We start from the raw sequence: 21,606 nt of genomic DNA on the forward strand, positions 1-21,606 counted from the left end.
TGGGGGCGTCTGGGTGGCTAAGTCAGTTAAGTGTCCATCTTTGGCTCAGGTCATGATCTCACTGTTCATGGGTTTAAACCCCGCATCAGGCTCTGTGCTGACAGCTCAGAGCCTGGAGCCTGCTTCGGATTCTGTGTCTCCCTCTCTCTCTGCCCCTTCCCCTGTCACTTACTGCCTTCCTCTCTCTCAAAAATAAATAAACATTAAAAAAATAATTTAAAAAATACTGATAATGGAATAAAAACATAAACCACACGCAGAGATAAAACATTTGCAAAACATAGAAGGACATACATCCAGAACATACAAACTTTCAAAATTCAAGAAGAGAACAGTCCCCCAAAGAAAAGATACATGTATAGCAAACATTCAGATATGAAAGATGCCTAACATAGTCATTAGGGAAATGTAAATTAAAAAAAATTTTTTTAATGTTTATTTATTTTTGAGAGAGAGAGTGAGTGTGAGCGGGGGAGGGTCAGAGAGAGGGAGACACAGAATTGGAAACAGGGTCCAGGCTCTGAGCTGTCAACACAGAGCCCAACGCAAGGCTCGAACCCACAAACCATGAGATCATGACCCGAGCCGAAGTCAGATGCCCAACCGACTAAGACACCCAGGTGCCCCGGGAAATGTAAATTAAAACCAAAGAAAGATGCCACTATGAACCTAGCGCAATGCTAAAAACAAAACAAAACTTTGATACGCACTGACGGTGGGAAGACAAAACGGTACATCCATTTTAGAGCCGTTAGCTTTTCCATACAGTTGAACATGCATACAACCCCCCTCTTAAGTATTTACGAAGACAAAGAAAACTTGTGTTGATACACGGCCCTGTATGCAAAGACTAGTCACCGTTTTCTTTATCACACTAACAACTGGAAACTCAAATATCCTTGAAGTGATAAATGGATAAACCAAACGTGGTACATTCCTGTAACAGAACACGACTCAGCGACAAGGGGAATGACTAGCAATCCGCACCTCAAGATCGATGAATCTCAGAAGCATTAAGTGGGAGAAGCCAGACTCCAAAGACTACAGTCTGAATGATTCCATTTTAGGACATTCCAGAAAAAGTAAACTATGCATACAGAGAGCAGGTAGATGGTTGCCAAAGGTAGGGAGGGGTGATAGGGAAGGGGCTGACCACGAGAGTACAAAGGAATTTCAGGGCAAGGGGGTCATGGAACTGTTAAATGTCTTGACTGTTGGGGCGGTGATAAAATAGTAATCATTTGCCAAAACAAAGAACCCTACACCAAAGAGTCAATTTACTGCATATACATTAATCCTTAATAATAATTTTAAATAGAACGCTAACTTGTAGGGGCGCCTGGGGGGCTCAGTCGGTGAAGTGTCTGACTTCGGCTCAGGTCGTGATCTCAGGGTTCGTGGGTTCGAACCCCGCGTTGGGCTCTGTGCCGACAGCTCTGAGCCCGGATCCTGCTTCAGATTCTGTGTCTCCCTCTCTCTCTGTCCCTCCCCTGCTCATGCTCTGTCTCTGTCTCAGAAATAAATAAACATTAAAAAAAAAAATTTAAAGAATGCTAACTTGTAGAATTTTCATAGATGGCTCTTATCTCCCTGAGGAATTTTTCTCATGAATAGATACTGAATTCTTTTCAACTTTGCTTTCATGTTTGATGATCATGTTTGATCCAAAGAATCCGGACATAAAAGAGTACATACTGAAGCCACAGGAAGTCCAAGAACAGCCTCAACCAAGGTGAGGTATAAAAACCATCCTTGTCGCCACCGGAGGTGGGAATGACTAGAAATGCACACAAGGAAACAGTCTGGTTTAATAGAAATACTGCACACATCAATTTGGGTGAGGATTACACAAGTGTCATACATTTGCAAAACTTCAGGAAGCTGTAAACTTGAGATTTATGCATGTTACTGCATGCAAATTATACCTCAATAAAGAATCCGCACATGTAAGTGCTGGTTACAACCCACTGAATTGATTTTTGGACCCCCTGACAGGCTGAGAGACGCCAGTTCACAGGACCTGCGGGGTCGGGGAAATGAGCCCACATGCCTAATTTACACATCCTCTAAGCCTTGCAGATTTCCTCTTCTAAGTACATCTCATAGACATTTTGCGAGACGAACCGAAGAAAAAAATCTCAACGATGACTCTTCTCCCTACACTGATTGAACGTTACCGAACACCTACAACGTGTGAGGCACTGAAAGGCTGAATAGATTTGGCAGCCGACGCATCTCTACTCTCCCGGAGCTTATATTCTAGCGGAAGACGGACTCATCCCTCCTAAGCCTCTCTTCTGTGGCACATCTGCTACGTGTCAACGTTCTAAATGAAGCCCTTACGTAAGTCTCCGCTCTCATGAGGCTTCTCTGCTATGTGGTCGCCCAACCACTGGGACATGTGGAGCTCCGGCTGAAATACTGACTCTCTTTCAACAAATGTTTTGTCTCCTATGACAGGTCTGGTAACGGGATTGTTTCAGCACCCAATTGAGGTATTAGAACATTATCGCTTTTCTGGAGCTTCCTTCCTGCGTGAATCCTCCGAGGTGGGAAAGTCTTTATCACCCTCATCGTCAGCATGCACTCGCTGATGAATTATAAGGCTTGAGCTCCAACTGAACCCCTTCCCGCACTCCTCACACTTGTATGGTTTCTCTCCAGTGTGGACTCTCTGATGGGCTTGAAGGTATGAGCTCCAACTGAAGACCTTCCCGCACTCCTCGCACTTGTATGGTTTCTCCCCAGTGTGGACCCTCTGGTGGGCTTGAAGATAGGATCTCTGTCTGAAGCGCTTACCGCACACGTCACACCGGTACGGTTTCTCTCCCGTGTGGACGCCACGATGAGCCAGAAAATTCGAGGCCCGACAGAATCCTTTCCCGCACTCCTCACATTGGTACGGCTTCTCTCCAGTGTGGCACCTCTGATGGGCTTGGAGCTGCGAACCCACGCTGAAGCCCTTCCCACACTCCGCACACTGATACGGTTTCTCTCCAGTGTGGACTCTCTGGTGCACCTGAAGACTCGAGAACTGACTGAAGGCCTTACCACACTTCTCACATTTATAGGGTTTCTCTCCCGTGTGGATTCTACAGTGAACGTTAAGATCTGAACTCCGACTGAAGCCCTTCCCACATGTACCACACTTGTATGGTTTCTCTCCAGTGTGGCCTCTTTGATGGGCCAGAAGATTTGAGGCCTGACTGAAGCCTTTCCCACACTCCTCACATTTATAGGGTTTCTCTCCCGTATGGACTCTAAAGTGAATGTTAAAATCCGAGCTACGACTGAAGCCCTTTCCACAGGCATCACACTGATACGGTTTCTCACCAGTGTGGCCTCTCTGATGGTCCAGAAGATTTGAGGCCCGACAGAAGCCCTTCCCACACTCCTCGCATTTGTAAGGCTTCTCTCCAGTGTGGCTGACCTGATGGGCCTGAAGGTGTGAGCCCACACTGAAGCCCTTCCCACACTCTTCACATTTATAGGGTTTCTCTCCCGTGTGGATTCGACAATGGATGTTAAGGTGTGAGCTGTAACTAAAGCCCTTGCCGCAGGCCTCGCATTTGTATGGTTTCTCTCCTGTGTGGATTCGCTGGTGAGCCTGCAGTCGCGAACGCCAACTGAAGCCCTTCCCGCACTCTTCACATCTGTAGGGTTTCTTTCCCACGTGGACTCTCTGGTGGACTTGAAGATACGAGCCCTGGCTGAAGCCCTGCCCGCACTCCTCACATTTATAAGGTTTCTCCAACGCGCCGACTATCAGAGGAGCTTGACGCCGGGAGCTTCCCCGGACGCTCCTCCCACGCTCCTCGTACTCGTGTGGATTCTCTCCAGGGGGGGCTCTCTGCGGATGGCGGAGACGTGACCTCCGTCTGAGACCCTTACACGACGCATCGCGTTTGTACGATGTCTCCCCGCTGTGGACTCTCTGATGGGCTTCAAGGCTCGACAGTCGGCGGAAGGTGTTTCCACATTTCTCACATTTATAGGGCTTCTCTCCCACATGGGCTGTCTGGTGAGTCTGAGGATGAGAGTGCTCAATGAAACCATCCGCACACTCTCCCCCCTCATAGGGGTTTCCTCCCGTGTGGTCTCTGCGGTGAATGTGAAGACTCGAAGTCCGATCAAAGCCTTTACCAAACTCCCCATCTTTATAGAGTGCATCGCCCTGTTTTTCCAGCTGAGAGCCAGTTCCTTGAATATTTACCACGGCGTCTTGGCTCTGGACTAACTCCTTTGTAACCTGTTGCCAGATTTGCGAGCAGAAAAGCCCTTCACGTGGCAGGTACTTTAATCCAATTTCCTGAAGAGTCTCTGCACCGTTTAGATTCCTGTCTCCTAAAAGGATAAAGAGAATTTAGAGATGGGGCACATCAAATGCTTTGGTCAGAGGTACCAAGGTTATAAACTTAAGGCCCACACCCAAAGGCTTCACATGAACCAGGAGAAGGTACCGTTTCTAAAAAACGTTTATTCATTTTTGAGAGAGAGCGGGAGCAGGCAAGGGGTGGGAGGAGGACAGAGGATCCCAAGCAGTCTCTGTGCTGAGAGCAGGGAGCCCGATGCGGGGCTCAAACTCATGAACCGTGAGACCATGACCTGAGCCAAAGTGGGACACTTAACCGACCGAGCCACCCAGGCGCCACGCTGTAGGGAATGAGTTTAAGAATTCCCGGAGCTTGCACCAATGGGTTAACAAGGTTGAGGTGGAAAGCTGCCACAGGGTGAAAAAGCCAAGCACAGAACAAAGCATAGAGCGGAAAGCCGCTTCCAAAGGATGCAAATGTCTACGAACAGGTAGAGGAACAGTTAGAGGCAGAAAGCCGCCACAGCAGGGCAAAAGTGCCCAGGATTTATCATGAAGTAAAACAAAGCATAGAGTGGAAAGCCGCCACCAGGTGGAAGTGCCCAGAGCTAACTGGTGAGAAAAATGCCTTGTTAGCCCTGAGGTAGCATGCTCTATTTGTCTTGGCCCCTAGAAATTTAAGATAAACAGACACGGTGCCTGGTGCCTGCAGTAAACAGCTGTCTGCTCGGCACCAGGACTCTGATTTGTCTTAACCCCAACCCCTAACACTTCATACCTCTGAAACTCCCTTTCTCTCACACACGAGTTAATGTTCACTGTTTCACTGTCGCTTTCTGCATGTCCGTCACACTTGTAAGCCTTCCGATCCTAATAGATACGGAACAAGGACCCTTACTCGGGACGCTTGTCTCCTCCCGGACATTAGCCTCTCTCATATTCAAGTCTGCGTCCGCTCTCTTGCTGGACAAGAGAGAACCCCAGATTCAAAGTCTGTGACACCCTGCCATTTTTATCATCGAAAACCTAGAGGTGGTCCACCAGGCTCCTATTCACTACACCTTAATGAGATATGTAGTATGTAGTATGATTCCAGTTAGAATCATACTAAGTTTTATATGTGAGAAACAGGTTAGAAATTTGGTGATTGCAGACCAAGAAAAACACTTCCTAGGGAATCTTTCCAAAGACGAAGCTGCACCCACCTAAAAGCTCTCTCTTCTTTGCTAAACCAGGTGTCCGATAAATAGTCTCCACATAATTCTGCCTACTGCACATCTGACCAAATGCTCAAAATGTCCAGCAGGACCCTTACAGACAGACGATCAGAAGATGTGCTGAAAACACATCTGAAAACCTTTGCTTCAAATTATTTCGTTGGACTTTATTCCATGTTAGAAGCCTTGATGTGCTGGGTTGGTTGGAAAGACAGGTGTTTGGGAGAACAGATCTTATCACCCAAGTGCCTGAAATTCAGAGTATAAGCAGGAAAATGTCCTTCAGGACGGCAATTGGGGAAGAGGTTTACGGTACTAACATACATTATTCTAAAACCTCATAGCGATAAAGTTCCTATCACCTCAGGGGGGAAAAAAGAGTGGAAAATCAGAAGCTCATCTTTTATTTTTATTCATTTAAAAAAATTTTTTTAATGCTTATTTATTTTTTTGAGAGAGAGAGACAGAGCGTGAGCAGAAGAGGGGCAGAGAGAGAGAGAGAGAGAGACACACACACACACACACACATACACACACACACACACACAGAATCCGAAGCAGGCTCCAGGCTCTGGGCTGTCAACACACAGCCCGATGCGGGGCTCGAACCCACAAGCCATAAGACCATGACGTGAGCTGAAGTAGGACACTTAACTGACTGAGCCACCAGGTCCCCCTGAGATGCTCATCTTTTAGAACAGAGCAAGAACCTGTGAGAAGGAGCAGGGCATGGCGTGGATTCCCCAAGTCAGGATCAGTCAGGAAGAGCTATGTTCTCCTTGGGACTCTGTTCCGTCAAGAAACTATAGAGCTTGATACCTACTTCTTTTCAGCTCTCTCTTCAAATAACACCTCATCAGTGAGGCCTCTTTCACCATCCAGCATCCAGCAGGAAATTCTCCCTATCCCTTGACACCCCCAGCAATCTTCTCGGCATTCACCTTACCCTATGTTGTTTTTACATGGCACGTATTACATCAGATGCACTATCTATGCCCTTTATCGTTTTTTTTTTTTTTTAATTTTTTTTTTAACGTTTATTTATTTTTGAGACAGAGAGAGACAGAGCATGAACGGGGGAGGGTCACAGAGAGAGGGAGACACAGAATCGGAAACAGGCTCCAGGCTCTGAGCTGTCGGCACAGAGCCCGACGCGGGGCTCGAACTCACGGGCCGCGAGATCGTGACCTGAGCCGAAGTAGGATGCTTAACCGACCGAGCCACCCAGGCGCCCCTATGCCCTTTATCGTTTTGTTTTATGTCTTCTCCCACCTGAATGCAATATCCACCAGGACGAGCACTTAGATCATTCATTGCTTTATCAGCACTCCCCGATGGCAGCGTTCCGTAAGTACATGTTGAACACACAAATAAGCCCCAGTTTGACTTCTTTGTGAGAGTCTGAGCTCTGTTACAAAAGTAAAAGAGCTTTTTCAAGGAAGTAACCCATAACAGGAATGGAAGCAGCAACTTTGCTGGGAAGCTGAAAGGCTTCACCAGAGGCAGGGCTAACCTACGTGGATGTTGCTGATGATAAAATCATGTTGATCATAAAATCATGGCAAGAATCGCTTGAGAGGAAAGAAGAAAAAAAAAAAAAAGCATAAGGCATACAAGTGGCCGTGGGGCCTATGGATTGATTGCTTGTGAAAAAATTTTTTTCAATGTTTACTTATCTATTCTTGAGAGAGAGAAGGCACAAGCACACACACACGAGGGGGAGGGGCAGAGAGAGAGGGAGAGAGAATCCCAAGCAGGCTCCACACTGTCAGTGCAGAACCCGACATGGGGTTTGAACTCACAAACTGTGAGATCACGACCTGAGCCAACATCAAGAGTCAGATGCTTAACCGACTGAGCCACCGAGGCACCCCCTTCTGAATTTTTGTAATCTCTTCCTATGTGTGTAAAACTTTTCCTTCTTCATATAGGAGTCAATATTTAGAGCCTCAGGAATAATGACTCCGAAAGCAGGCTGTCAAACTGATGGATACAGAAACATGTTCCTGTATGGACAACACCACTGTTTTACATGCTACAGGTTGGACTCAGTGAGTCTGAAATAAATTTAGTGGCTTATGACAAGCATTAGCAGAATAGCAAAATATTAAAAGTGCTTTGTAAGTAAAGGTTTCTCTGGATAAAATGCATGTTAGAACTACACACACACACACACACACACACACACAGGGATAGTGGTGGGTGACATTGTTTTCTTTAACTGTTTGGATGAGGTTGGTGGTTGCCATGAGGAAAACCAACGAAGGGAAAGACTAACGTGAAAGCTAGTTAATATCTGATACTTTCCTTAATAGGAGACCTGCCTCAAAAGTGGCTATCAGATTCTTCATTCTAAAAAGTGGTTCTTCACTCAGACAGTAGGATTAACTACTAAAACCTGCAGGAAAGCCACAGAGCTGAAATGATATTCACTGTGGTTACAAGTGCAAAGTTAAGCTGTCATCGGATATGGTTTAATGGATACAAATCTACACATATCTAAAAGGACCTAATCAATTACATTTGATTAGATAATCACGATAATCACGGGCTGTTCTAGACGATGCCTTCACCACACATTTCTGTTTAACACCCTTTAAGGACGTCCACGACTAATGGGGAAAAGTCCACATAACCATTATCAGCTCATTCATTCACACAACAAATATTTATAGCACACCTGTCCTCTGCCAAGTCTGATCTACACACTGAGGGTATAGCAATAAAGGCAACAGAATTTCTTCTCTCCTGATAATTACATTCTAGTGAGAATAGAGTGAGTGAAGCAAAAATATATGTTAATATGGTAAGCGGTGATCAATGCCTAGACACCAAATCAGTCGGGGTAAAGGAAAGGAGAACCGGGGAAAAAGAAGGGGTCAGGAACACAGTGGTCACGGAAGGTCTTTCTTATGATGTTAGGATTTGAGAAGGACTTACGCGAAGTAAGGGAGGGGCCAAGAGGATGACAGAAGGAAGAACAGGTAGAGGGTGACAAGGCCGGGCCACGGGTAGCATAGCAGAGCGACAAAACTGGACAGAACAGACAGGCATGGGGGAAAGCGACAGGTCACGTCTGCAGAGGGATGGAGGATGAGCAAGGAGCAGACAGGTGGGCCATCAGAAGTCACTGTAAGTACTTGGATTCTGCTCTGAATCAGGTAAGAAGCTACCAGAGGTTCAAGCAGAGGCCTGACAAGACCTGACAAACATGCAAAAGAATCACTTCGAGGGGCTCCTGGGGGGCTCCGTCCGCTTGAGCACCTGACTCTTGATTTCAGCTCAGGTCATGATACCAGGGTCGTGGGGTGGACCCCCGTGTCGGGCTCTGTGTGGAGCATGGAGCCTGCTTAAGGTTCTTTCTCTGTCTGCCCCTCTCCCCTGCTCTCGCTCCCTCTACAATAAAAAATAAAAAAGAGTCACTTCCAGTGGAGAGTAACTGTAAATGAGCAAAGGAGAGAGGGAGAGTGCTAAAAACTGCTGCAGAAATTCAGAGACAAGGCACTGACCGCGACCTGCTCCAGAGCTGGGGAGGTGACAAGAGACGTGACAGACCGAGCCGCATGGCTCTCACCTGAGGAGCCGTGGCTCTGGGTTGCTGCCTTTATCATCCAAAGCCTTCCTCCCCTCTTGAACTGGGGTACTGCATCTGGTGTGAAGGGTTGGTGCCCTGTGGAAAGGCAAGGACAAACATTTTATTTTTATTTATTTATTTATCTTTTTATTTTTTTAACGTTTTTATTTTATTTTTGAGACAGAGAGAGACAGCATGAACAGGGGAGGGTCAGCGAGAGGGAGACGCAGAATCTGAAGCAGGCTCCAGGCTCTGAGCTGTCAGCACAGAGCCCGACGTGGGGCTCGAACTCACGGACCGCGAAATCATGACCCGAGCCGAAGTCGGCCGCCTAACCGACTGAGCCACCCAGGCGCCCCCAAACATTTTAAATTAATACAGCAGAGGCCAAAATCACAACACAGGCGTTTTCACCACACCATGTTTAGGACACCAAAATTAGTGTTTTCCAAACTGTTAATTATGATGCATCAGAGGAGGACATTTTATTGCAAAAATCCAGGATATGCAGATCTAGGTGTGAACTACTGGGGTAAAATAATGTCTGTTTGCTTCAGATTTTTTCTGCCACTGCTCACACAATTTTCAGCAACTGGCTGTAGTTTTTGCTGCTGCAATGTGTGGTTATTGCCAAGGGCTCTGACATTTTCTACCCTATTGTAGCTCTTTTTTCTTTTTAATTTTTTTAATGTTTACTTATTTTGGAGAGAGAGAGAGAGAGAAAGAGACAGAGTGCGAGCAGGGGAGGGGCAGAAAGAGAGGGAGACACAGAATCTGAAACAGGCTCCAGGCTCCGAGCTGTCAGCACAGAGCCCGACACGGGGCTTGAACCCACAGACTGTGAGATCATGACCTGAGCCAAAGTCTGATGCTTAACTGACTGAGCCACCCAGGTGCCCTACCCTATTGTATTTCATTAAAAATCCTGGTATAGGGGAGCCTGGGTGGCTCAGTCAATTAAGCGCCTGACTCTTGGTTTTTGGCTCAGGTCATGATCTCACGGTTCGTGAGTTCAAGCCCCGCATCAGGCTCTGTGTGACAGCCCAGAGCCTGCTTGGGATTCTCTGTCTCCCTCTCTCTTGGCCCCTCCCCCACTCACGCTCTGTCACTCAAAATAAATAAATAAACTTTAAAAATGCTGGTACAATACCCTAAATGTGTGTTATGACCCACTAATTGGAAATGACCACAACTGGAGAAAAGCCAAAAATGTGGATACAGCAGTCATGGCGTCAATTTATGGCTCATGTACAAAACACAAACTTTGTTGGGGGCGGGGGGGGGATGACCAGAAAAATGCCATCTCTGCGTCTTATGCTGATTAGAACACTGGAAACTAGGTCAAGAGCTCCAAAACCCCAAACATCGGAGGGTAAATAAACCACACAAGGGGGTGACATTCAGTCACAGAGCACCTGTCCTCACCCAGAGAGAGCAGGTTCCGGAAGTTCTCCAGCATCACGTCTCCATACAGCTTCTTCTGGGCGGGGTCAAGCAGCCCCAGCTCCTCCTCGGTGAAGACCACAGCCACGTCCTTGAACGTCACTGCCTCCTACGACATCAAGCACACATAAGCTCAATCTTGCGCCCGATGGCCACTCAGAGGAAGAGCACTGAGAAAACTGGAAAGGGTGGGTACAAAGTGATTCCAAATTTTCAGAGACCACAGATTTTCACTACTATCTGACGTTTTTTTTTTTTTTTTTTTTTTTTATTTTTGGGACAGAGAGAGACAGAGCATGAACGGGGGAGGGGCAGAGAGAGAGGGAGACACAGAATCGGAAACAGGCTCCAGGCTCCGAGCCATCAGCCCAGAGCCTGACGCGGGGCTCGAACTCACGGACCGCGAGATCGTGACCTGGCTGAAGTCGGACGCTTAACCGACTGCGCCACCCAGGCGCCCCTTTCACTACTATCTGATTAAACATTTCAAATAATACATACTGTCTTACCTGGCATTCTTTTCTTTTCAAAATAAATACTGAAAAGAACAACCTTCTCCATAAATACTAGCCTCCCGTCTAATTCTTTTCCTAGGATAAGTTCCAAGGAGTAAAAATTGCAGTGCCGAAGAATATGCCACTTCAAAACTACTATGTACAACGCCAGGTTTTCTTTTCAACTTTCTCCGCATTTTATGCTTCCCCCAAGAGAATATAAATATCCCTGATTCTCCACATCATATGCAACACTGAATATAACCAGTGTTTCTGAGTCCTAAGAAATTTGATCAGTAAAAAGCAACTTGTTCTTTTCGTACTAATTCGGTAATTAACGAGCTATCGTATTTTCATATATTTACTAGCCATCTTTTATTTTTTGCTTCAGTACATTGCCAGTTAATGTTCTTTGCTCATAGTCCAACCAGAGTTTTACTTTATGACTGCAAAATTTCTATTAGAGATTTGAAGCTTTTTTTTTTTTTAAACATATTTAAATACTGTCACCCACGTTTTGCTATTGTTCTTGTATAGCTTCGTGCACTGCATGGTTTCTCGACCTTGACACGACACACATTTTGGGCCAGATAATGTTTGTTGTTGGGGCGGGGGCCTGTCTCATGCACCGCAGGATGTTTACCAGCACCCCGGGCTTCTATGCACTGGAAGCCAGAAGCCTCCCTCAAGTGGTGACACCAGAAATGTTTCCAGACACTGCCTGGGGGCAAAGATCACCCACGGTCAAGAATTGCTGATGCACGGTACTGTCTTAACTTTTCTTTTTTTTAAATTTTTAATGTTTATTTATTTTTGAGAGACAGCAAGACAGCAAGACAGCATGAGGGCAGAGGAGGGGCAGAGAGAGAGGGAGACACAGAATCCGAAGCAGGCTCCGGGCTGTGAGCTGTCAGCACAGAGTCTGACTCGGGGTTTGAAGTTACAAGTCTTGGGATCATGACCTGAGCCCAAAGTTGGACGATTAACCGACTGAGCCGCCCAGGCGCCCCCTGTCTTAACTTTTCATATGAGAATTGTGTGTTCATCGCCGGAGCCCTGCACATCCAAGCGTCCTGAATGAGCATCAGAGATCCTAAAGAAGGAGCCTCTGAAGAGTGACCATGCAGAGGCAGTATTATCTGTGCTGTCTTCCATGCATAGGGCAACCAAGTGCATGTAGAAGGGCCAAGACCCTGACTGGAGAATTATTTGCCCTTGCCTCCCTCTTTATCCAAATAAAAATCCACGGAGTCTTTTTGGATCAGTTAGACCTTTGCTTTCCTGTGTGAACTTAAACAGTTTTCTGAAATTCTACAATCCTGTGTCTCTGTAATTAAAATGCAGAGGAGACAAAGTACTGCCTCTTAAGGTCAGTCGGAAGCTAAACGCAGTAAGAAAAGCATCTGGAATGTCTCCCTGTGCTACTGGACTTTATAAAATTAAGTACCTTCTAATGGAATACTACTGAGCCATCAAAAAGAATGAAATCTTGCCATCTGCCACGACGTGGATGGAGCCAGAGGGTATTATGCTAGTAAGTAAGTAGCAGAAAGACAAATACCATATGATTTCACTCATATGTGGAATTTAAGAAACAAAACAGATGAACATATGGAAGGGGGAAAAAAAGGAAAAAGAGGAAGAAACAAACCATAAAAGACTCTTCATGATAGAGAACACACTGACAGTTGATGGAGGGATGTGGGAGGGGGATGGGCTGGATGGGTGATGGGTACAGGAGGACACTTGTTGGGAAAGGCACTGGGTGTGGTATGTAAGTGATGAATCACTGAATTCTACTTCTGAAACCAACACTATTCTAACTAAAATTTAAATAAAAAACTGAAAAGAATAAAAAAGAGGGAGGGGAAAAAAAAGCACATTATTACTTTGATAAAAATCAATCAATACCCAAATAAAAAAATATAAATCAGTAAATAAAACATGTACATGATAGGATTCAGACATGGATGAGAAAGAACCTAGCTTTCTTTTTTTTTTAATTTTTTTTAATGTTTATTTATTTTTGAGAAACAGAGAGACAGAGCGTGAGCAGGGTTGTGGTAGAAAGAGAGGGAGACATAGAATCCGAAGCAGGCTCCAGGCTCTGAGCTGTCAGCACAGAGCCCGATGTGGGGCTTGAACTCGTGAACCGCAATATCATGACCTGAGCTGAAGTTGGATGCTTAACTGACTGAGCTACCCAGACGCCCCAAGTATCTAGCTTTCTTATGGGAAAATATGGAAGAATGTTCTCTCTGTGCAAAGCATCAGTTATACCTGGTTGCACTGTCATATCTAAGTATTCTACATACAATATCCCTGAGGATTTTGCCTATCAAAGGTACTTTTTCAATTTACATTCCTAAAAACATTAAGAACAAAAAATGGCAAACCCCTCAAAATTCCTTTTTGAGGAAAATGGTTTACGTTAGGCCAACTGTTACTACAATGTTCTTTTTTAAGTATGTCAAAAATCAGAATTTATTATAATTTTACTTTCCTAGTTTTCATTTTTTTTAATTTTTGTTAAATCCCAGTTAGTTAACATACAGTGTAAGATCAGTCTCAGGTATATGACACAGTGATTCGGCACTTCTGTACAATAGCTGGTGCTCATCATAACAATGTCCTTTGAAATAGTAAAAATTCTGGGGGCGCCTGGGTGGCTCAGTCGGTTGAGCATCCAACTTTGGCTCAGGCCATGATCTGATGGTTTGTGAGTTCAAGCCCCACATCAGGCTCACTGCTGTCACTGCTCACTGCTTGGGATCCTGTCTCCCTCTCTCTCTGCCCCTCCCCGACTTGCACTCTCTCTCAAAAATAAATAAAACATTAAAATAAATAAAATAGTAAAAATTCTTAACTACCTGAATGTCCGTGAATGGGGTAAAAGTTATGAGACATACACACAGACTACATCAATATAAGGGAATATAATGCAGCCATTAAAAATGTAGGAAATAGGGGCGCCTGGGTGGCGCAGTCGGTTAAGCGTCCGACTTCAGCCAGGTCACGATCTCGCGGTCCGTGAGTTCGAGCCCCGCGTCAGGCTCTGGGCTGATGGCTCGGAGCCTGGAGCCTGTTTCCGATTCTGTGTCTCCCTCTCTCTCTGCCCCTCCCCCGTTCATGCTCTGTCTCTCTCTGTCCCAAAAATAAAAAAAAAAAAAAAAAAAAAAATGTAGGAAATAGGGGCACCTGGGTGGCTCAGTCGGTTAAGCGTCAGACTTTGGCTCAGGTCATGATCTCGCAGTTCATGGGTTCGAGTCCCACATCAGGCTCTGTGCTGACAGCTCAGAGCCTGGAGACTGCTTTGGATCCTGTGTCTCCCTCTTTGTCTGCCCCTCCCCTACTCGTGCTCTGTCTCTCTCTGTCTCTCAAAAATAACTAAATGTAAAAAAAAAAAATTAAATTAAAAAAATGTAGAAAATATATTTGTATTAATCAGAAAAGGCATAATCTGAGAATTTTTATGTAACTATTAAAAATATACAGTTACCAGGGCACCTGGGTGGCTCGGTCGGTTAAGCATCCAACTTCGGCTCAGGTCATGATCTCGCGGTCCATGAGTTCAAGCCCTGCGTCAGGCTCTGTGCTGACAGCTCAGAGCCTGGAGCCTGTTTCAGATTCTGTGTCTCCCTCTCTCTCTGACCCTCCCCCATTCATGCTCTGTCTCTCTCTGTCTCAAAAATAAATAAATAGGGGCGCCTGGGTGGCGCAGTCGGTTAAGCGGCCGACTTCAGCCAGGTCACGATCTCGCGGTCCGTGAGTTCGAGCCCCGCGTCGGGCTCTGTGCTGACAGCTCGGAGCCTGGAGCCTGTTTCCAATTCTGTGTCTCCCTCTCTCTCTGCCCCTCCCCCGTTCATGCTCTGTCTCTCTCTGTCCCAAAAATAAATAAAAAACGTTGAAAAAAAAAAATTAAAAAAAAAAAAATAATAAAAAAAATAATAATAATAAATAAATAAATGTTAAAAAAAATAATAATTAAAAAAATATATATACAGTTACCGATGCCTATGAGGGAAAGGACATGGGAAAATGGAAACAGTTTTTATAAGGAAAATAGTAGTAAAATTAGGGAGGCTTTTTTCACTGCTATTCACTTTTCTCCTCTATTTTATTCATGAAGTTATGAAAGATAAAATAAAGTAACAAAAATTAAACTGTATTAGCGGCTCTTGGGTGGCTCAGTCAGTTAAACATCCAACTTGAGCTCAGATCATGATCTGGCAGTTCGTGAGTTTGAGTCCCACGCTGGGCTCTGCACTGACAACGTGGACTGCCTGCTTCGCATCCTGTCTCTCTCTCTCTCTGCCCCTCCCTGGCTTGCTGTCTCTCAAGAATAAATAACATTAACAAAAAATTAAACCACACTAAAGTAAGAAGTAGTGATCCTCTGGCACAGAAGAGGTTTTAAAATGCCTATTAATCTACTGTTTTCAAGGATGCAACTATTCATTGAGAAATGAGACAGTAATTTCAAATCTAGAAAGGAAGCCCAACTCACCTTGAACTTGGTCATTTTGTCCTCCTTCTACTTCTAGGGAAGGGCTGAGTCCTGAGAAGGCAAAAAAAGGGAAGAGGAAAGATAAAACAAAACCATCAGAGTCTGGCCAAGACTGTCGCTAACCCATATGGCTAACATACATCACTACCTAGGTTTCATGCTTTATGTGAACTTGCAAAAGCGCCGTTTCCTCAGGGGGCTCGATGAGCAGAGCGTGGGTTGGATTCCAGAGACCACTCACCCACCCCCTCAGCCGAGAGCCCCTGCACAATGGACAACCACCTAAGCACACACGGTGGTCCTAATGTAAGTTCTCCTTGTCACTCTCAGGGTATGAATCTGATCCTAGGGAAGGTGGAAATTGACAGTCAAGTTAAGAGAGCAGTCTCTGGGGCCAAATGTTTCAGGCTCATGGTACTGGTACTTATTAGTTGTGAAATCTTGGACAAATTATTAATATCTCCGTGCCTGAATTCCTTCACCTGCAAAAATGGAGGGATTAACAATGCCTACCTCATAGGACTGTTTTAAGAATTAAACCAGCAGGCACAAAGCACACAGAACCCTTTCAGAGTACCTTTTTTCTTAGTAGCTGCAGAAAAGCAGGTAATATTCGCTAACATAAAACCTGTCCCCAAAGCGCCTGGGTGGGTCAGTCGGTTAAGCGTCCGACTGTGGCTCAGGTCATGATCTTGCAGTTTGTGGGATGGAGCCCAGCACTGGGCTCTGTGCTGACAGCTCAGAGCCTGGAGCCTGCTTCAGATTCTGTGTCTCCCTCTCTCCCTGCCCCTCCCCCACTCGCACAACGTCTCTCTCAAAAATAAATAAAAACATTAAAAAAAAAAAAAAAAAACACCGGGGCGCCTGGGTGGCTCAGTCGGTTAAGCGGCCGACTTCGGCTCGGGTCATGATCTTGCGGTCCGTGAGTTCGAGCCCCGCGTCGGGCTCTGTGCTGACAGCTCGGAGCCTGGAGCCTGTTTCAGATTCTGTGTCTCCCTCTCTCTGACCCTCCCCCGTTCATGCTTTGTCTCTCTCTGTCTCAAAAATAAATAAACGTTAAAAAAAAAACAAACAAAACCTTAAAAAAACAAAACAAAACAAAAACACCTGTCCTCATAAATGGCTTCTATCAATGGTGTCTTTAGAGGCTGTTGTTCTGTCCTATGAAAACCAGCTGTAACCTCTGAAATATGGTATTCTCTCTTGGTCGGTCATTCTTTTTTTATTGATTTAATTTTTTTTTTTTAATGTTTATTTATTTCTGAGACAGAGAGATACAGAGCATGAGTGGGGGAGGGGCAGAAAGAGAGAGAGAGAGACACAGACTCCGAAGCAGGCTCCAGGCTCTGAACTGTCAGCACAGAGCCCGACGTGGGGCTCGAACCCATAAACCACGAGATCATGACCTGAGCCGAAGTCGGATGCTCAAATGACTGAGCCACCCGGGCGCCCTGTCTTGGTCGGTCATTCTTAACACGATGTCTTTGCAGTAATATTTAAGATTACGTGGATAACTTTTTTCCCTGTGTAAAATATACATAACACCAAATTTACCATTTTAAACCATTTTAAAGTACTGTACGGTTCATTACATGCATTCCTCTTGTTGTGAACCAGCACCACCATCCAACTCAAGAATTTTTTCACCACCCTCCACTAAACCTCTGTATCCATTAAACAGCAGCTCCCCATCACCCCTCCCCTCTACCCTTGGTCACCACTATTCTACTTTCTGTGAATTTGGCTATGCAGACAACTGTTTTGTTTTGTTTTGTTTTTATGGACGACTGGTTTTTGAAAGATATGAGATCTTGTAAAGTTGACTCTGTTTCACAGTAGGGCCTTAAAAAGGACTCCATATCAAGGGGCGTCTGTGCAGCTCAGTCAGTTAAGCGTCCCATTCTTGGTTTCGACTCAGGTCGTGAGCTCACGTTCGCGGGTTCGAGCCCCGTGTCGAGCTCTGTGCTGACCGCTTGGAGCCTGCTTGGGGTTCTCTCTCTCTCCTTCTCTCTCTGCCCCTCCCCTGCTCACATTCTCCCTCTCTTAAAATAAATAAATTAATTAAAATATATACACACACACACATATGTATGTATAAACTATCATGAAGATGGAAGACAAATTAATAAAAGCCTATGACCCTGCAAGATTCGTTTAAGTGTAAGTTAGGCAATCAATAGGTCATTCGAACTCACAAGCTACAGTAATCGTAGAAAATGGTTAGAAACAACAAAAATGGCAATGTGTGACATTACATAGGCGCCGAGTACACGTCAGGGACCTGGCAGAGCGCTTGGTACACGCAGTTTCACCGAGGTGCTACCCACGTACCTGTGAGGAAGCTACTCTTGTACAAGTCGTGTGACTTTGGTCCAATCACCTACACGTCTGAGCCCATCCTCAGCTATTAACAAGGAGATAAAAACAGAATTTCAGTCATAGGAGTATTGTGGGAGAATAAATAAGCAGATCCACGCAATGCCCTTGGCTTTGTACCTGGCATTTTAGGAAGTTCTCAATCAACGATGATGATGAGGACAGTCGCTCCTATTTAACAGACGAGGAAGCTGGGGCTTGGTAAGGTCAAGATGCAGGGGCGGAATCGGAATCCAGCTCTCACCCCAGAACCAGCATTCTAGGTCTTGTCCCTCTGTGGTTTGTAAAGACAAAAACAAGCAGACGGGACTCTAAGGTCTCACAGAAAGGGACACGAGAGCCCGAGAGCTGGGGATGATAGACACAGAAACAGGGGGAGGACTCTGAAGCCACAGGATCTAGTTGAGGAAGAAGAGAACAGAGTCGTGAAGGGCGTAGGCTCTGGAATCAGACGATCAGGACGGGAACGGTGGCATCCCCAACTTGCTACTACTTTGTGCCTCAAATTCCAATCTATAAATTGCAAACGATAATGATAATGACAACAATAATACTACCAACCTCAGGGGAAGGGCACTCAGCCTACGTGACTATCCATCAAACATTTGAAACAGAGTCTGCAGCTAAAACATTCAATACGGGTTACCCATATAGCCGCTTTACATGGAACCGTCAAGGACCCCCCCCCCCCCCCCCGCCCATCCCTTTCCTCAGGGTGGATGCAGCTGAGCACTGTTTGCTGAGCAGTGCGTGGGCTAGATTCCAGAGACCACTCCCCTTCCAGGCGAGAGCCCCCGGGGCAGTGAACGACCCACCCAACCACACTGGTGGCCTGAATACAAGTTCTCCTTGTAGCTCTCAGGGTAGGATTCTGATTCTGGGGCGGGTGGAAGCTGAAAGTACTCAGGTTAACGGATTATTACTGGTTCACTGCTGGACAATTTATTAATTACTATTAGTGACTGCTCCATCTTTAGATACAAGAACGCTAGTATGGGAAAGGGCAGTGGAAAACTTCCTAATCTTGGAAGAAATACCCTTCCGGGATTTGTGATTCACTTGGTTCTGACTGCTTGCCCAACAACTTCTGTTCGTTAAGAGGGCTCCGTGGGGAGATCTTTCCATCACCTACTGGGGGGAGGAACATAATCGGTAAATCAACCTCGTCATTAACACCTACCCAGCTTTACAGCTCAAGCACCTGAAACAGTGCTTGTAACAGAAACTGCTCAGGAGTCACTCAGCAGTCAGCGTCAGTGTCTTGACGAATGAACCTGCCACCAGGCAGACAGGCGGAGGCACACGGAAGACAAGACTCATTGGTCTAAGATTTTTTTTTTTTTGAGTTGTAAAATTTTGAGGCTGATCCCAGTTGGGAGGATTTGGAGAGTGGGGGTTTTATTTCTAACTCTTTCCTCCGGCTCTTTCACGATATTTGCAAGACCAAGGTCATCTGTGGAAGGAAAAGAGCCTCTGAATTTTCTTAAATGCCATCTTAGAAGGTGACGTCTGCTCTTCACAGTCAGTGCCTACATGAACTTCTGATACAAAATCCACAGAATGTGTCCATCAAAATATTCAGAACCACCAACCCACTGCCTACATAGTTAAGCATTAGGCTAATTTATAAACTCTTCATTAAATAACTGAGTTTATTAATTCACTGAACACTCAGGGAAACCTCCCTGAAAGGAAGACAATTACCCAGTGCCAACTGGCTCACGGTCTGGTGATCACACAGTGCCACAGGGCAGAGTAGGGCACAGGGTCTGGTGCCCCACAGCCCACACAGCAGGTCCTACATAAACATGGCTTTAGCTGAGCTGTGGGGGATGATGGAGTTCTGTTAGCCCAAAAGAAGCAGAATCACTAGAAAACCTCATGAGAACATATGTTATGATGGGAGTGAATACAAACAAGAGGCAGCAACAGATAAGCAGGTAAGCAGGCTTCAAATTATGGTGATGTGGGGCGCCTGGGTGGCTCAGTTAGACGTCTGTCTTCGGCTCAGGTCATGGTCTCACGGTTTGTGGGTTCAAGCCCCGTGCTGACAGCTCAGAGCCTGGAGCCTGCTTCGGATTCTGGGTCTCCCTCGCTCACTGCCCCTCCCCTGCTCACACTCTGCCTCTGTCTCTCAAAAGTAAACATAAAAAAACAAACTCTGGTGAGGTGCGTCCCAGTTTTATCTGCATTTCAGCAGGAAAGCAGCAAAGGCCTTGAGGAAGGGAGGGTAAAAAGATTCCTTCTGTGTTGGAAACAGATTACTCTTTCAGCAGAGAGACTCGAGGGGGAAGTGGCTGGGGCCAGAGAGCACTGTTAGGAGAGCCACGTCAAGAATCACCTCCTTCTTGGAGAGGGGGAGATGGGGACGGAGTAGGAGGACCCTAAGCTCGCCTCCTCCCACGAACACAACTAGGTAACTACGAAACCATCGTAAATACCCCAGAAATCAACCTGAACAATGGTAGCACAAACTCCACTAAGGGTGGAGGAGAAGCCCGGCTGAAGACGTTAGGAAGTGTGGAGATGCAGTTTTGGAGAGAAACAGATGATGGCCTCAGCGGTGAAGGGGGAGGCACAGTTGCACAGAAGGCGAGGGACAGACTGGCACGCAGGGGAGCGCACAGGGACAATGAATCCCCAGAGCTTGGAAAGAAAGAGAAGCTGAATTTCGTGAGTTCTTGCAACCAGCGAGGCTGAAAGCCTGGTGGGGTTTTTTTGTTTTGTTTCATTTCAGTGTTTATTTGCTTTTGATACAGAAAAACACACACACAGAGATCGTGAGTAAGCATGGGAGGGGCAGAGAGAGGGAGACACAGGACCCGAAGCAGGCTGCAGGCTCTGAGCTGTCAGCACAGAGCCCCAAGGGGGCCCGGACCCATGAACCACAAGATCACGACCTGAGCCAAAGTCGGACGCCTAACTGACTGAGCCACCCAGGCGCCCTAAAAGCCTGGAGTATTAAAGGTCAGCAGGCTTGGCTTGGGGACAGCCAGGAGACACCGGGACTGCTCTCGGAGAGAAGGCAGCACAGAACCAGACCACAGACACACAACGTGGCAACAGCAATCTGAAGCGCGCCTGGGGCACACACAGTGGGGAGGTTATTAGCTCATCTCGGAGTGTGTTCCAGAGAGGCAGCATTCACGGAGAGGCCCTCCCGAAACAAAGAAGCTGGCAGGTGCCATTTTCATCCCCCGCCCCTTAGCATAAACACAGAGCCACCTGCAGGAACCAGAGCAGCACTGACACTCTTTAAATTTAAGCTCTTGCTTAAACCAAGCAGAGTGCACACAGCACACACTGGAGACACTCCGGAAGCACCAGGCCCTGGGAAAACAGAGGACACTACGTTGCAGGAACTGGAGGACCTCTTCTTCGTGAGCCCATAACCATCAACTACAGGAGATGTAGCTGACTTTCCTAACACCGAGAAACAGGCGCAGAGACTCAGACAAAATGAGAACACGGAGGAATCTGTTCCAAACAAAAGACCAGAACAAGCCCATGGCCAGCGACAGAAGTGACACAGATTCAAGTAACATGCCTAATAGAGAATTTACAGTAATGATCATAAAGATACTCACTGGACTTGAGAAAAGAGTGAAAGACTTCAGTTAAGACCATTATCACAGAGATAAAGAATAACATGGAGATTAAGGGCTCAATGAATGAAATGAGAA

The 21,606-nt window shown here is 46.1% G+C and overlaps 1 protein-coding gene across 1 annotated transcript in view; it reads right to left on the reverse strand.

The window, feature by feature from the left end:
* Nucleotides 1-1,790: 1,790 nt before the first annotated feature.
* LOC131500226 (zinc finger protein 45-like) overlaps nt 1,791-21,606 on the reverse strand; it is a 32,224-nt gene continuing 12,408 nt past the window's right edge. The window contains exons 2-7 of the mRNA XM_058709080.1: nt 18,044-18,197; nt 17,879-17,951; nt 15,548-15,598; nt 10,529-10,655; nt 9,104-9,199; nt 1,791-4,344 (exon numbers count right to left, since the gene is read on the reverse strand). Coding sequence (XP_058565063.1) covers nt 2,507-4,344; nt 9,104-9,199; nt 10,529-10,655; nt 15,548-15,562 — 2,076 coding nt within the window. The 5' untranslated portion in view covers nt 15,563-15,598; nt 17,879-17,951; nt 18,044-18,197 and the 3' untranslated portion in view covers nt 1,791-2,506. The remainder of the gene's footprint in view (nt 4,345-9,103; nt 9,200-10,528; nt 10,656-15,547; nt 15,599-17,878; nt 17,952-18,043; nt 18,198-21,606) is intronic.

This window comes from Neofelis nebulosa, chromosome 17, assembly GCF_028018385.1.
Source record: "Neofelis nebulosa isolate mNeoNeb1 chromosome 17, mNeoNeb1.pri, whole genome shotgun sequence".
NCBI lineage: Eukaryota > Metazoa > Chordata > Mammalia > Carnivora > Felidae > Neofelis > Neofelis nebulosa.